Genomic DNA, 16394 nt, shown 5'->3' with positions numbered 1-16394 from the left:
TTCTGGTCACCGTGACCTTGACCGTGTGACCTCAAAATCAATAGGGGTCATCTGCGAGTCATGATCAATCTACCTATGAAGTTTCATGATCCTAGGCATATGCGTTCTTGAGTTATCATCAGAAAATCATTTTACTATTTCGGGTCACCGTGACCTTGACCTTTGACCTAGTGACCTAAAAATCAATAGGGGTCATCTGCTAGTCATGATCAATCTACCTATGAAGTTTCATGATCCTAGGCATATGCGTTCTTGAATTATCATCCGAAAATAATTTTACTATTTCGGGTCACCGTGACCTTGACCTTTGACCTAGTGACCTCAAAATCAATAGGGGTCATCTGCGAGTCATGATCAATCTACCCATGAAGTTTCATGATCCTAGGCGTATGCGTTCTTGAGTTATCATCCGAAAATCATTTTACTATTTCGGGTCACCGTGACCTTGAGCTTTGACCTAGTGACCTCAATATCAATAGGGGTCATCTGCGAGTCATGATCAATCTACCCATGAAGTTTCATGATCCTAGGCGTATGCGTTCTTGAGTTATCATCCGGAAACCATTTTACTATTCTGGGTCACCGTGACCTTGACCTTTGCTAGTGACCTCAAAATCAATAGGGGTCATCTGTGAGTCATGATCAATCTACCCATGAAGTTTCATGATCCTAGGCGTATGCGTTCTTGAGTTATTATCCGGAAACCATTTTACTATTTCGGGTCACTGTGACCTTGACCTTTGACCTAGTGACCTCAAAATCAATAGGGTTCATCTGCGAGTCATGATCAATGTACCTATGAAGTTTCATGATCCTAGCCCCAAGCGTTCTTGAGTTATCATCCGAAAACCACCTGGTGGACTGACCGACCGACCTACCGACCTACTGACCGACCGACATGAGCAAAGCAATATACCCCCTCTTCTTCGAAGGGGGGCATAATAATGTGCGTATTCCCCATATTGCCCTCTATACCAAGTTGAATCAACCTAGTGTAAGTACTTTTTGAGTTATTGCAGGATCCAAATTTCAACACACAAACGCATACACAGATGGACGTGAAGATAAACCTACTGTCCCCTCCTGTTACAAAGGTAGGGGACTAATTAGCACAATCAGGACAATTAGCAACTTACCTTAACAAAATGTGGCAGTGATGACCCAGCAGAGGCCAACTGCATTGACTGACTTGCGGACGACAACGATAGATGTGAAGGCTCCGTGGCAACCATGTGGAAGGGGGTCGGGAAGGGGGCCGGGTACATCCAGTTGTTGCACTGCAGACGGGTCATGTTCTTGGAGTAGCATGGCAACAGTACAGGGGACTTGGTAATAGCACCCTTCACCTTATGAGGAAGCATAGGAACTTGAGTGATTTGCTTATTATGTTCATGGTATTTCTTATACAAGATTTCTTTTTTATTCATTTTCAATTTCACATCTATTTATTAGGGATGGCAAAATTATTCGAATATTCGATTAAATGGTCAGTATTCGAATAACAGAATTGGGTTACAATTAACGGCTTAAATAGACTGGCGAATAATAATTAAGTTTCTGAGATCACAGTACATGTATGAACAGCCATTAAAATGTGTGAATTACACAAATTGCGCAATACAATATACACACTCTAAGAAAGGGCCCAAACTGTTGTTTGTCAATTAGATGCCAATTAAGGGCTTCAATTTAATGACGAATAATAATTTAGTTTCTGTGATTACAGTTTAAACATACATTAAAATATGTGAATTACTCAAAATTAACAAATGATATCAATTCAAAAAAGTAACTTTTTGGTAGAAAACTTCAGAACAATGATTTGTGATAAGGGATCATAATTTATATCTGAAAATGCCACCTTCAAAAGTATGGAAATACTTTACATGGTCTGTGGATGAGAAGACCGCAACGTGTAATGTGTGTAAAGTTATTTTTACATATGCGAGGTCTACTACAAATCTGTGGAATCATGTCACTGTTAAGCATCCTGGTTCACTGGAAAGTGCTAGTAATAAAGTCAAACAGTCATCAATGAAACAGTTTACTGCTACTGGTAGTTTTGGTGTAAGTGGGTGTTCTAGTGATGTGATTACTAGTAAGATTGTGAATATGATTGTGGTTGATTACCTCCTATTTAGTTTAAACGTACATGCTATCGTTACTTTAAAATTTCAAATAAAATAAAATTCTATGACATGATGTTTTTCCTTCTATTTGTTCTTGAATATTAGGTGTACATTGCATGCCTTATTGATATGTTTCTTTATATAAACGTACATGCTATCGTTAGTTTAAAATTTCAAATAAAAATAAAATTCTATCACATGATGTTTTTTCTTCTATTTGTGCCCGATTACAATATTGGTCACAGTATTAGCCGAAAGTCCAATTATTCGATAGCAACGTTAATAAACAGCCCCGTATTCAGCAAACGGGTATAACTTACAAAACAATGGAAGTTAACACAGAACAAGTTTCACTCTTTTCTGATATATTTCGCCTAAATAGGCTTTTTAAAGTTTGTTTTTACAATTTAGCTACATTTTCTTTATATTTCTAAACACAACAATTGTATATTCGATTGTATTTCTGTGTCAATTTATATTTAATATCCCAACTGGATACGAAACTAAGTAATAGAAGTTAAATAAATCCAGTCGTTTCATGTGAATATTCGAATATTCGATTGAATGGATTTGCGAATATTCGAATAACAATATAGGTATACGATGCCATCCCTACTATTTATGGTTTGTTTAATCTGATCCGATTTTGTTAGTGTGCGATACAAACCTAACTGTTATAAAATTTCAATATATTTAACATCAAAGAGAAAGGTACAGTATTGGATCATAATTATTTTTTTTTTCAAATGTTCATTGTTTTATATATTTTATATCGATTATAAAAACTTTAAAATGGTGCCAACCAAAATATGATTCACAAAACAGATGCTTTAAGTTGAGAACAGATATTTAAAAAGAAATTAACATATACAATAAGCCAAAGCAATAAGATCAGTACTTACTTGATTTCTCAGATCCACCATAGAAAGGTCTTCTGCCTGCAATCCACCATCAGACAAAGTCTCGTCCGGATCTGTGTCTGCCGACATAAACGACAATGTGGAGTTGGAAGACGAAGAAAACTGGTTCCTTTCTAGGACAGTGGTTTCAGCAACCGATGTACCGCCGCTTGTGTTCATGATGATGGTAGGAGTCTGCTCATCCTTTCCCCACACGAGGCTCTCACTTTCTGAGGAGTGAATGTCATGGAAAGATTGCGGGGTCAGAGTTGGGAAAACAGGGTCAGACGAGGAACCTGCATCTTCTTCTGCTGAGAAATACATCTCGCTGTCCAGGGACACTATGGAGGTCTGTCGGCCCGAGTTTGCAGTGAAGTTACTTTTACGTCTGCTGGACACGGGACTGGAACTGTGGATGGAGGAAGGGCCCGAAGGACTAGGGACCGAGGTACGGGATACGGGACTCTGGGCGACAGACGATCTCAATGAGGGGCTGAACAGCGGAGGTGAGGTGGACGAACTGATAGAGACAGTACGGGGAGATTTGGAGGTATCGCTTTCAGGTGATGTTATTTCAGAATCTCTCATCAAAGACGCGTCTGTGGATTTCAATGTATCAAAAGGGTTACTGGCCACAGCATCGCTTTGAGGAGTCGTAGTGTTGTTGGAAATCGATCGACTGAGACTAAGTGATCCACTCATGTTGGCTGATGATTGTGTTTTAGAGTGCACTGTTATTTCAGAGGTGGTAATTATGGAGGCCTGACCTGGTTGACCCAGACACTCCTCAATGACAGTGATACTGGTACCGGCTGTCTCTGGGGTGGAGATGTTACTCATGTAGCCCCGGGTGAACACAAACTCCTTGCCCGGCGACAGCTGCATACTGGACTTTCCAATATTGAAGACAAGGCGGTCCTTGTGCAGGAGACTCTGACCGAACCCGGGATCAGTGCCCTCAGGGGTAACGGTCAGAACGGCTGTGGGCAATCTTTCATATCGTCTCTTGGAATGGAAGAAATCCACTCCATTTTTATTCACACCGAAAAAACAGCACCCTCCCATGCAGCCACACTTTCCTATGACCAGATTAGAAGAACTGAGCGCATGAATGGGCCATAAAAACCACAGTCTCTTTGTGGAAGCATCGTGAATGGTGAGAAACTTGTTCTGAAGCTCGTGAAAGTCCTGATTGGTCAGGGCCATGGCGGCCTCAGCTTTGATTGGTCCCAGCGACACGCCCCCGGACTCTATCCAGACTTCCGGTTGGCTGATGTCATGCCTGATGGGGGCCGTGCTGATGTACTGTTTCACTTCTATGTGTTCCATGAAGCCGGTGATGCCAGCTCTCGTGTGCTCCCCATGTAAGTTGCACGTGGCAATTTTTAATGGATATAGCTGAAACCAACACACAAATGATTGTAACCATAACATTTTTTATAAAAATTTCCTTTAAAGAAAAAATGTACATATCTGAAAAAAACAAAAAAACAGAAAAGAATGGCATTAAGCACATGTCCATCATCAACAGCATGAAAATGAAGATTTGGTAATCATGAACAAAAAAACAAGCCAGTGCAAAACAAAGCACATTGAAACAAATGAAACATTGACTTGCATTAAAAAAGGTCCTCATATGATTAAAAATATTTCAAATGGAGTAATTGATTTCAAAGACCTGAGAATTACAGTATTTTGATCAACATTTATATGAATTAAAATTACAGTCAGACTGGAATAATAACATCAATCTCGTACTTGCACATTCAAAGCAGTCCCTCCCTCAACCAGGAACAGATTGAGACTATCGACAGAGGCACGCGTGAGCCGGTACTTGATATCCTCTGATGAGGGACATGGTGTAGTGTAGCCTGGTGTGACCTTGTTGCACTGGAGCTGGGGCAGGGCGTGCTGACACAGCTGGTAGGAGACGGCCCGAGGCAGACTGTTCTCCACGTCTTCGATGAGCATGATGAACGTCTGCAGAAACTCAACAATTGTCTGGATCTGCAGACAAAATCATTTTCTCAATTTTGGCATCTAAAAAAACCTGGAGCACGTTATACATGGTTCTCTACGGTATGTTTTCACTGAATAATGAGTTATTTCCATGTACTGGGCACACACTTAGAAAAGCCTCCATCATAAGATGAAGTAGCATTTGCACAAATTTAAGTTCCCTTTTTGTGGTATTATAAATTACACTTTCTACTCTAGAGGAAGGAAATGTAGAGATGAAAGAATATCATTGAAAATAAGCCACTTTTTGGAAAATAAGATCAACTATCAACATTTCATTAGCAATAAGTCCAAAAAAATAAATCACAAAATAAGCTCAATAGTAGAACAACAGCTAATTGTTAAAGAGTCTTTACCCTCTAAATTAAAATTAATCTTTTAAATATTAAGTTTTGTAATTATCAGAAGAGAGTTGTTGAACATTTAGAGTTAATACTTCAAAAACACTTAGACCAAAAATTCATAAATTTTTATATTACATCATTTTAGAAATACAAAAAAAACAACTGTACACTTTTTTAAATATAGCTATTTGCAGTTAACACTTTCAGTGCGGGAACCCAATTTTGAAGGCCTTTGCAAACAGTTTGGATCCAGATGAGACGCCACAGAACGTGGCGTCTCATCCGGATCCAAACTGTTTGCTATTCTGATAAAATTCTTTGAAAAAAAATCGAAGAAAATGCTAATTTTAGAAATTCAGATGACGACATTTTAGCAGACGACAAATTTCCCAGCATGCAAAGGGTTAACACTTTCTGCTCACATGCAAATTTAAATGGCTGTATGCAGACAGCATAAAAGCAGAACAGCCTACGAGTAACTCAAAGTCTATTCAGTTTGATGCTGTTTGCTACTCATTAGTATTCTAGTGTTGGATATTAACCTTTAAAACTTTAATCTAGTAAGAAAGGTCTTAAATTTCATTTGATTCTCTAGGTGAATACAGACTCCTCAAAGAGAGTTTCTGAGAGCTAAAGGGTTCATCCTCGCACCTGTGGTGAGGTTAGCCTGCCGGTCAAGTCTCCGATGACAGCCTCCACCAGCCAGGCGTACTCCAGGGTCTCTGATTCCAGGGGCAGCCCCTCATGGGAGAACATTGCATGACCCCTCACCTGTAACCCGGACAACGCCAGGTGCCCTTCCTTTAGGTGGCCCTGGTCCGGCTCTCGCTGTAATGATGGTTTGTTTGTTGTATAATTAATCTGTTTACATAGCTAAAGTAACATTAGGGTAAGTTGCAGGATACTAATATTATATTGTGCAGGTAGAAAACCTGCGTTATTGAAATTACACAATAATAAATTAATTAGTATTATTTAGAGGTAAATAACAAGAGCACCGCCTTGCGGGTGCAGACCGCTCATCTATTTTCTTTTTAAAGGTGAAGGGACTCTCATTTTCAATCACAAAGGAGGGAGGAGTGGAGTGAAGAGGGGTGTATAGTGTGGGGTTGTGGACATTTATTACATTATCTTCCAAAAAAGCGAAAAAAAAAAAAAAAAAATAAAAAAATCGGGGGGGGGGGGGGGGGGGGTATAGTGTGAGGGTGTGGTGATAATTTGTGAGATGATCTTAAAAAAAAAAAAAAAAAAAAAAAAAAATCAAAAAAAAAATTTGGGGGGGGGGGGTGGAAGGGTGGGGTGGGGGTATAGTGTGAGGGTGTGGTGGTCATTTGTGAGATGATCTTATAAAAAAAAAAAAAAAAAAAAAAAATTAGGGGGGGGGGGAGGGGGGGGAGGGGGGGAGGGCACGGGGGATGGTTTGGGTGAAGTCTATTGTGGTATGTCAGGTAAGAGTAGTTTCATCAAAGTATCAATCAAATCTAATCATAAATAAAGAAGTTATGGCAATTTTAGCAAAATTTAATAATTTGACCTTGAGAGTCAAGGTCATTCAAAGGTCAAAGTAAAATTCAAGTTGCCAGGTACAGTAACCTCATGATAGCATGTAAGTATTTGAAGTTTGAAAGCAATAGCCTTGATACTTCGAGTGGATCGAAACACAAAATTTAACCATATATTAAAAGTTACTAAGTCAAAAAAGGGCCATAATTCCGTAACAATGACAACCAGAGTTATGCAACTTGTCCTTTTACTGTACCCTTATGATAGTTTGTGAGTGTTCCAAGTATGAAAGCAATATCTATGATACTTTAGGGGTAAAGTGACCAAAACATAAATCTTAACCAAATTTTCAATTTTCTAAGTATAAAGGGCCCATAATTCCGTCCAAATGCCAGTCAGAGTTACATAACTTTGCCTGCACCGTCCCCTTATGATAGTTCATAAATCTTGCAAGTATGAAAGCAATAGCTTTGATACTGTAGGAATAAAGTGGACCTAAACACAAAACTTAATCAAATTTTCAATTTTCTAAGTATAAAAAGGGCACATAATTCTGTCAAAATGCCAGTCAGAGTTACATTACTTTGCCTGCACAGTCCCCTTATGATAGTTAGTAAGTGTTGCAAGTATGAAAGCAATAGCTTTGATGCTTAAGGAATAAAATGGACCTAAACACAAAACTTAACCAAAATTGTCAATTTTCTAAGTATAAAAAGGGCACATAATTCTGTCAAAATGCATGCCAGAGTTATCTAACTTTGCCTGCCCAGTCCCCTCATGATAGTAAGTAAGTGTACCAAGTTTGAATGCAATAGCATTGATACTTACTGAGAAAAGTGGAACTAAACGCAAAACTTAACCAAAATTTGCAATTTTTTAAGTATAAAAAGGGCACATAATTCTGTCAAAATGCACGCCAGAGTTATCTAACTTTGCCTGCCTAGTCCCCTCATGATAGTAAGTAAGTGTACCAAGTTTGAATGCAATAGCATTGATACTTTCTGAGAAAAGTGGACCTAAACGCAAAACTTAACCGGACGCCGACGCCAACGCCAACGCCAACGCCGACGCCGACGCCAAGGTGATGACAATAGCTCATAATTTTTTTTCAAAAAATAGATGAGCTAAAAAATAAAAACAAGCAAATTTGTTGAATTTATATCCCTTGCCAATAAGCTTCTGGACACAAAAGTATTATATTTGACACTGAAAAAAGCATATTTTCAAGATACTAAGGGCCATAACTCCGTTATTAACAGATGGTGTACAATATCATATGGCGTGCATCATCCTCTTATCCATATATATACTCATACCAAGTTTCAATGAAATCCGCCAAAGCACTTCCAAGATATGGCTCCGGACACAAACAAAAAGCATTTTTTCAAGATACAAAGGGCCATAACTCTATTATTAACTGATGGTGTACAATGCCATTTGGCGGGCAACATCCTCTTATCCATATACATACACATACCAAGTTAAAATGAAATCCGCCAAAGCACTTCCAAGATATGGCTCCGGACGGACAGACGGACGGAAAGACGGACGGAAAGACGGAAGGACGGACAACGCCAAAACAATATCCCTCCGCCTATGGCGGGGGATAAAAATAAAAACATCTTTTAATACTGATGAACATTTGTTTTGACATATATTTCTAGACCTAAGCTATTTAATCACATACTGTTATTTATTGACATCTGCCGCATTTGCTATGGAGACTTTAACAGTAACTTACTTACAGACATGAGATTTAGAGGGTGTTTTCTGAAAACATGGTGTAATTTTTCTTCAAGACAAATACAAAGCTATATTGTTACTTAGTTTTACAGTAAACATACACGCAAAGTAGTAATTCAATACCTTATTTTTCAAGTTAAAGTAATACTTGAACAAACGTCATTCTATAATTTCAAACTCATGTTGACATCATATTGTGACACTGAAGGGTTTAGCCTAATCTCATTAAATAAGGTGATGTTTCTCTTTAAATTGCAATATCTTGATTAATACAAGTAATAACTGCATGCATTTTTTGTTATGTCGAGGAATTATAGTTCTAAAATGTGCAATAGATAATTAAACAAGAGCACCGCATAACGGGTGCCACGCTCGGCTGCGAAAGCTTGTCAGATTATTTTTTTTTTACAGGTCACAGTGACCTTGACCTTTGACCTAGTGACCCAACAAGAGATGTGTTTGTCAGAAACACAATGCCCCCTACTGCGCCGCATTGAAAAAACATTTCTATTTATCATTTGGCAGGTATAGAAATCATCTCCCTTTAAAGGTTATTACTTCCCTTGAATTTTGTCCAATCCAACCGGGGGGTGGGGGGTGGGGAGGGTCTCACAGTCAATTATGACCATGTCAGACATCACTGACAACTAAGGCCTGTGGTTTAAAAGAGATCATAGCCAGAGTTGATCATGTATCTATGGACATAAGTCCACAGGTATGTAATGAACATCAAAGAAATTATAATTATATCATTAAAAAAAAACTTTGACAAATCAATCATTTGAGTTATAAATAATCAAAATAATAAATCTGTACAGTAACTGTGAAAAGAACTTCAATTCTTGGTATGGAAATATATAATATGAGATTTATAATTATATTTTTAGTAGCAAATAATTAAAAGCCATACCGTGACTGTAGATTCACCACTCAAAATGTGCAGCTCCATGAGATACACATGCATGCCAAATATATAAAGTAGTTATGTTCAATATTGAATAATTTTCTCCCTTTTTAAAGCTTATTACTTCCCTTAAATCTGTATTTTTTACCATAGACCGTACAGGATGACCTTGACCTTTTACCACAATGTTTTTGTCAGAAACACAATGCCGCCTACTGCGCCGCTTTGATTTATTTAACAAAAATATATACGTGGGCAGGTCAGATAACTATGTCCATTTAAAGCTTATTACTTCTCTTGTCTTTGTTTTTTCGACCCTAGACCTTGAAGGATGATGTTCACCTTGAAATTTTACCACTCAAAATGTGCAGCTCCATGAGATACACATGCATGCCAAATATCAAGGTGCTATCTCAATATTTAAAAAGTTATGGCCAATGTTAAGGTTTTAGCACGACGCCTACGGCGGACGGCGGACGACGAGTTGGCTATGACAATAGCTCGGGTTTTCTCCGAAAACAGCCTCGCTAAAAATCACAAATTTTGTCATTAATTATCTTGTTTGATAATCAGAGGCATCAATTAAGACACGAGCAGCAAGTAACCCACCTTTAAAGAGTTCTTCAATCTCCTTACTCAAAGCAGATCTAGCTAAAGAAGCACCACTTTTATTTAAAATATAAAATTCACAAAAGGAAACTATAGACCGAAAAGAAAAATAATTGTACCAATCATAACAGATGACTTTTTTTTAAGTATCAATACCAAAGAAATACTTGAACAAATGTCATGCTATAATCTCAAACTCGTGCTGATGTCATTTTGTGACACTAAGGTGTATAGAATAGTCTAAACAAATAAGGTGATGTTTCTCTTTAAATTGCAATATCTTGGTAAAAACTTACTGAGATTTGAGGTACCAAGAATTTAATAAAGCTTAACTGGCGGTCAAACCACAACTCTGTATGTAATGTCTTTCTTATTCACCTCGAAGCTGTCTCGTGAGATCAGCACGGCTGGTGACAGGAGCACCTGTAGCTTTGTCTCGCTGTAGTGTTTGTCCATCTCAAACCCCAGACACTCAACATACACGGCTGGACATGGCACGGTCTCCTGGTTACAATTCTGAAGCAAAAAAACTGTGAATATGAGCCACATGCTGAGAAAACTGGGCTTAATGCATTTGCGAAAAGTGTCGTCCAAGATTAGACCTTGAAGTCTGCACAAGCTATTCAGTGATGACAATTTATGCCTAGACCGGATTTTCATGTAGAAGTGACTTATTTTAAACACAAATTCTATAAAATTGTTAAATGTTGTCCCTGATAAGCCTGTGCAGATTTCACAGGCTAATCTACAACGCTACTTTAAGAATGCATTAAGCCTGGTTTTCCCATAGGCTTCCTCATATTTCAAACATAACCTATTTTCTTTAGATTTTTTCTTTAGATTTAATGGATTATGAACTTCCATTTAGCTATATAAAGTTATTCATGTAAACAAAAGAACAGGTTTGGTATTTTACCGTATCTCACCACTTTTATTTTATTTTGTTTTCTTCAGCCCTACAGTAAACTATGCTATTCTCGTTAATATCACCTTGACTAGATGGGCCTGTATGTCGTGCAAGGTCGCCGACACAGTGACAGCAAAGGGCCGGTACTTGCGGGGATCAAACTCCCTCTCCACCACTTCCTGTTCTGTCAGCGGGCCCTGCAGACCCACTTCCTCTGGGGGCTCCTGACCCGTCGCAGGCGTGTCATAGAAATCTGTGTAGGATTGGTCCTCCCCCAGATAGTTTTCCTGGAGGGGATGATTTAAATCAATACAAAATAGAAATTTTGCTCATATTGTAACAAGCTTAAATTCAAAATTAATTTCGTAAAGTGGGCTCAAGAAAAATCCATTTTACTAAACATTTATTTTTTATTTAAAAAGAAATAATATTTAAAAGGATCTCATCTTAGATATTGTCAAAAAACAGAAAAATCATAACACATTCTTAGAGAATTTTTGCCAAAATCCGCATCACTTCTGCTTTTTTACAGGGCATCATTTCTAATGTAAGCCAAAGTTGTTTATCTCATTGAAAAATATTTTGTAAGGAGCGATGTATCGTGTTGATAATCGAAAGCACTTGGTGCAAATAGAACAAGACTATTGCCAAGCAATATATGTCCCCTACCGCCTCCACCATTGTCAGAAATTCCAGCACTGTCAGATTTTTTATGTTTTTTTATTTTTATATTTGTTGCCATAGCAACCAGAATTTTTGACGTAGGAACAAAATGAAATGATGTGCATAATGTCCATATTGCCATCTATCCATGCTTCAAGTTTCATGAAAAAATATGAAGAACTTTTAAGGTTATTGCAGGATCCAGAAAACCACCATTTTTAGAGGTATTTCTAGTCTATTTGTTGCCATAGCAGGATCAAGAAAAGTGTGACTGACTGACAGACAGACAGAGCGAAAACCATAAGTCCCCTCCGATGAAACCGGTAGAGGACAGTAAACACTATGAACACTTGACAAGAACGTAGTATACTAACTATTTCATGACAATATACTGCAGAGGCATTCTCTGCAAATCAAGTCCACAGAAAGTATACGATTTAAAATGACAAAATCTCTATTATTTCACATATTTCTAGAAATTGTATGGATTTTGGTCGGAAAGATGTCCATAAAAAAACATTCTGCAACGTTTCATGTTGAAAATGCACAAAGACTATGGTTTTCAAACATGTGAAAAAAATCCCCCACATACCTTTACATGCAGAAAGTTTCTCAGCAAAGATCCATACAGACACAGCACTGAAGGGGCCACCTCTAGCTCCACTGCGATCAAATCCGAGTCCATTTCCCCCGCGTCGAATTTCACTCCTCCAAACGAAGAGCTGGTGGAGGATTCTCGCAGAATTGGAACCAAGGGAATGAACTCTCCAGCGTCTTCTGGAATGGTGGCGAAGTCGTCGCTAGCGGGCGTGAATATGTGGTGTGTATCATGCTTGAGCAGCGCAGGCATCGGGTGGTACGTGTACGTGATGCTGAGGGAGACGTTGGTCGTCATCCAACAGTCCAACCAACCAGCACTGAAACACGAGGTTCATGTATATAATGTTACATATTGGTAATCAGCTAAGAGCCAATGAATTCTATAAAAAGCTAATTGAGTTATGAAAATTAGTCATATGCATAGACCTGAGAAAAACAGTGTGATTTGATGTTGTGAGAAGAAGAAAAAATGAAAATATAGACAAAAAATGATTGTATACGTATATAGCCTCATTGTGGGAAAACAGGTTTTAACGCATGTGCCTTAAGTGTTGTCCCAGATATGCCTTTGAAGTCCCCACAGGCTAATCAGGGCCAGCACAGGCTAATCAGGGCCAGCATTTTGTGTGTGAACGAAGTCTCTTTTTAGCAAAAATATAGTTAAGGCGGAGAGTGTCGTCCCTGATAAGAACGATAACATTTTACAAATACTTAATTGAGTTAGGAAAGTTGATCATTGTGTATAGATCTGAGAAAAGTAAGAAAAAATCATAAAAGACAAAGATTTTTTTTTAAAGTAACCTCATGTTGGGACCATGGGGATTACTGCATGTGAGTTAAGCATTGTCCCAGATTAGCCTGTGCAGTCTGCACACGCTAATCAGGGATAACAATTCCGCGTTTGTTTTATTTTTCATTTAAAAGTAGCCTTTCTTCGTATAAATCCAGTAAAGGTGGAAAGTATTGTGCCTGATAAGCCTGTGTGGACTGCACAGGCAAAGTCTCGGAGAAAATGAGAGGTGCAGTGATCTATTTTTGTCAATTTGTTATTGATATCCCTTGATATCAGACTTAAATATTTGTTTTAGTAGAAACTACTATATTTGCATCATATTAACCGACCAGTAAGCCCACAAACTTTGATCGGACAGAAGCTATTGTCCTTTAACATTTACAAGCTGACATTTAGGCCAATATTGCTCTGTACTATTTATTGGCTTATACCAAACATCTAAGCAAGTGGATTGATTAATAAAATGATAACATCGGCAAACATTAAGCTTGTTTTGCATAAGAAATATAATTCATCTTACAGACTAGCAAATCAACCAGACGACATTGTGAAAATTTGAAAAAAAATTGAAATGTGTAATTTGCTTCAAAGGTTACAAGCCACTAGAGCTGAGCAGGCACTATACTATTAAATCAGCTTGCTAAAATACCTCTGGTAAATTAACCTGCAAAACAGACCCAGACAAAAATCTCTGCAAAGATGAAGCACAATGAGGTAAGGTATACAATTTGACAATAACACAACCTTCTTTCAGTAAGTCTCCTCCACTGTTTCTCTATGTCATGACAGAATGGTTTTTCCAGTAAGTTACCGTCACGGTCCACAATCTTCATGTTCTCAGCCAGAGCTATCACGACATGACGACTCGTGTTGTTCTCTGGCAGGTACAACCGACAGAACACCGTCTCCACCTGAAATATAAATTCGATTTGAAAAAGGCTAAAACAACCCAAGCATTTATGATATGAGCCGTGCTGTGGGAAAACAGGGCTTAATGCATGTGCAGAAAGTGTTGTCCCTGATTAGCCAGTGTTGTCCACACAGGCTCATTGGGTACATCACTTTCCACCTTCACTAGATTTTTGCTAACGAGAGACTTCCTTTTAACAAAAAATACCATGTAATCAGTCAGTGTTGTTCTTGATAAGCCGGTTCAGAATGCGCAGGCTAATCTGTGACAAAAAAAATTCTCACATTTATTAAACCCCGTTTTCCCAGAATGAGGCTTATAATGTAATTACAGTTCTGACCCCAGGACAATGGAGGTTCTCCAACTTAAAACATTAACCAACCAGAATGCTTGTTACATATCAACTGAATGTTTTTTACTTACTCTAAAATAGAACTTAATGATATTCATAATAATTTGTGCCAAATGTTTGAAGATTGTGACCGCAATTGGGAATGTAAAGTCATGTAAATTGAAACTGTAAAAACTGAAAGGAAAATATTTTAAGATACTTTATAGTTATATTTCAGAATTTAATAGAATGAAAAAAAACCTGGAAAAATGGAATGTAAAGTTTCCATGATTCTGTGTCTCAGGCCAGTGGACACAAATATTATAATCTCCGTATTATCAACTTCAATGAAGAGGTCTGTAATCGAGCCTTGGTCTGGGATATCAAAACTTTGTGCATGTGGGTAAAGTGGTGTCCCAGATTTGATCATAATCTGGGACAAAAATGGAATAAGTCCCTTCTAAACAAAAATCCAGTTTAAGCATAAAGTGTTGTCCCTGTTAAGCCTGTGTGGACTGCGCAGGCTAATCTGGGACAACAATTTACGCACATGCATTAAGCCCTGTTTTCCCAGGTAACGTCATAAGTATTTCATTATTAGGTCACAGCAATGACCAGGCTACCTTGAATATGAGGCTGATGGCATTCTTAACTGGCAGGTAGTCTGTATAGGGCAGCTGTATAGACAGGTCAAACAGTTCTCCACAGAAGGCTATGTGTGCTGAAAGGAAAAGTAGCGCATAGTGAGTATCATAGTATTCAACATATACAAGATATGCTCTGAAAAAACATGCTTAACCCTTTCAGTGCGGGAACCAAATTTTAAAGGCCTTTGCAAACAGTTTGGATCCAGATGAGACGCCACAAAACGTGGCGTCTAATCAGGATCCAAACTGTTTGCTATTTAGATAGTATTCGTTGAATAAAAATCAAAGAAAATGCTAATTTTAGAAATTCAGCAGACGACATTTTTGCAGACGACAAATTTCCCAGCATGCAAAGTGTTAATTCATGTTCTTAAAGTGTCGTCCCAGAAAAGCCTGCGCAGTCTTCACATGCTATAAAACACATTCGGCCTACACTGGATTTTTCATTAAAGAGCAACTTCTTTTAAACCAAAAATACCATAAAAGCAAAAAAGCATTGTGCCTGATAAGACTGTTCAGGATGCACAGGCTAAGCTAGGACAACACTAACTTAACTAACATGCATTAAGACCTTATTTTCTGGATTATTTTTTATTTTCATTTGTATTCATGTACATGTTATTAAGTTAACATATTGATACCATTAAACAGATTTCTATTCCCATGCATGTTATTGAAAGTCATTGAGGCATACACCACATTTAAACTGTGTGACTAGAAAATAGAGCCCTTTAATACTTTTCAAAATATAACTTAAGATGCTTATTAAAAAATTATAATATTCCTAGGCAAAATACATCTTTAAAATATCAAGTTGTTGACAAAGTCTATAAATAGTATTGGGTTTAGTCATTGCAAAAAAAGGAAGATTTTTTTATACCAAAATACTATAAATAGGATCTAAGCAGTTGCCATTTCATAAATATTTTGTTACTATTAAGATTCTTTGTTAGCAAACAAGCTTTTGTCAAGAATTCTAACAAATTTTCTGAATAAATGAATGTAATTTGGCACATTTTAATAACCATCTGATCATTTTAATCAATTGCTTAAAAAAACCTCTCTGACTGAACCACACAACTAAAAGGATTTGTCATGAACAGAAATCTTGACAAATGGCACTTAACCAAAATTATGTCATTCAATAGGCCTATAACTGACTAATCCACTGAATGCAAACACTAAACAAGAGCACTGCCTTGCGGGTGCAGACCGCTCATCTATTTTTCTTTTTAAAGGTGTAGGGACCTATCTCAATTTCAATCACAAAGGATGGAGGGGTGGAGTGGAGAGGGGTGTATAGTGTGGGGGTGTGATCCATTATTACATTATCTTCCAAAAATGCCAAAAAAATGAATGTTATTTGTTTTTTTTTTCGGGGGGGGGGGGGGAT

At 37.8% G+C, this 16394-nt stretch overlaps 1 protein-coding gene across 1 annotated transcript in view; it reads right to left on the bottom strand.

The window, feature by feature from the left end:
• The window catches only part of LOC127877959 (transmembrane protein KIAA1109 homolog), a 151506-nt gene that overhangs the window by 116116 nt on the left and 18996 nt on the right, over positions 1 to 16394 (bottom strand). Inside the window, exons 14-22 of the mRNA XM_052424284.1 lie at positions 14978 to 15075; positions 13858 to 14024; positions 12313 to 12637; positions 11141 to 11344; positions 10529 to 10666; positions 6043 to 6219; positions 4787 to 5035; positions 3032 to 4426; positions 1137 to 1346 (exon numbers count right to left, since the gene is read on the bottom strand). Of these exons, the coding sequence (XP_052280244.1) occupies positions 1137 to 1346; positions 3032 to 4426; positions 4787 to 5035; positions 6043 to 6219; positions 10529 to 10666; positions 11141 to 11344; positions 12313 to 12637; positions 13858 to 14024; positions 14978 to 15075 (2963 nt within the window). The remainder of the gene's footprint in view (positions 1 to 1136; positions 1347 to 3031; positions 4427 to 4786; positions 5036 to 6042; positions 6220 to 10528; positions 10667 to 11140; positions 11345 to 12312; positions 12638 to 13857; positions 14025 to 14977; positions 15076 to 16394) is intronic.

This window comes from Dreissena polymorpha, chromosome 4 (genome assembly GCF_020536995.1).
Source record: "Dreissena polymorpha isolate Duluth1 chromosome 4, UMN_Dpol_1.0, whole genome shotgun sequence".
In the NCBI taxonomy this organism is placed as follows: Eukaryota; Metazoa; Mollusca; class Bivalvia; order Myida; family Dreissenidae; genus Dreissena; species Dreissena polymorpha.
Note: the sequence above shows the minus strand (reverse complement) of the source record. Positions and strands in the feature narration are given on the sequence as shown.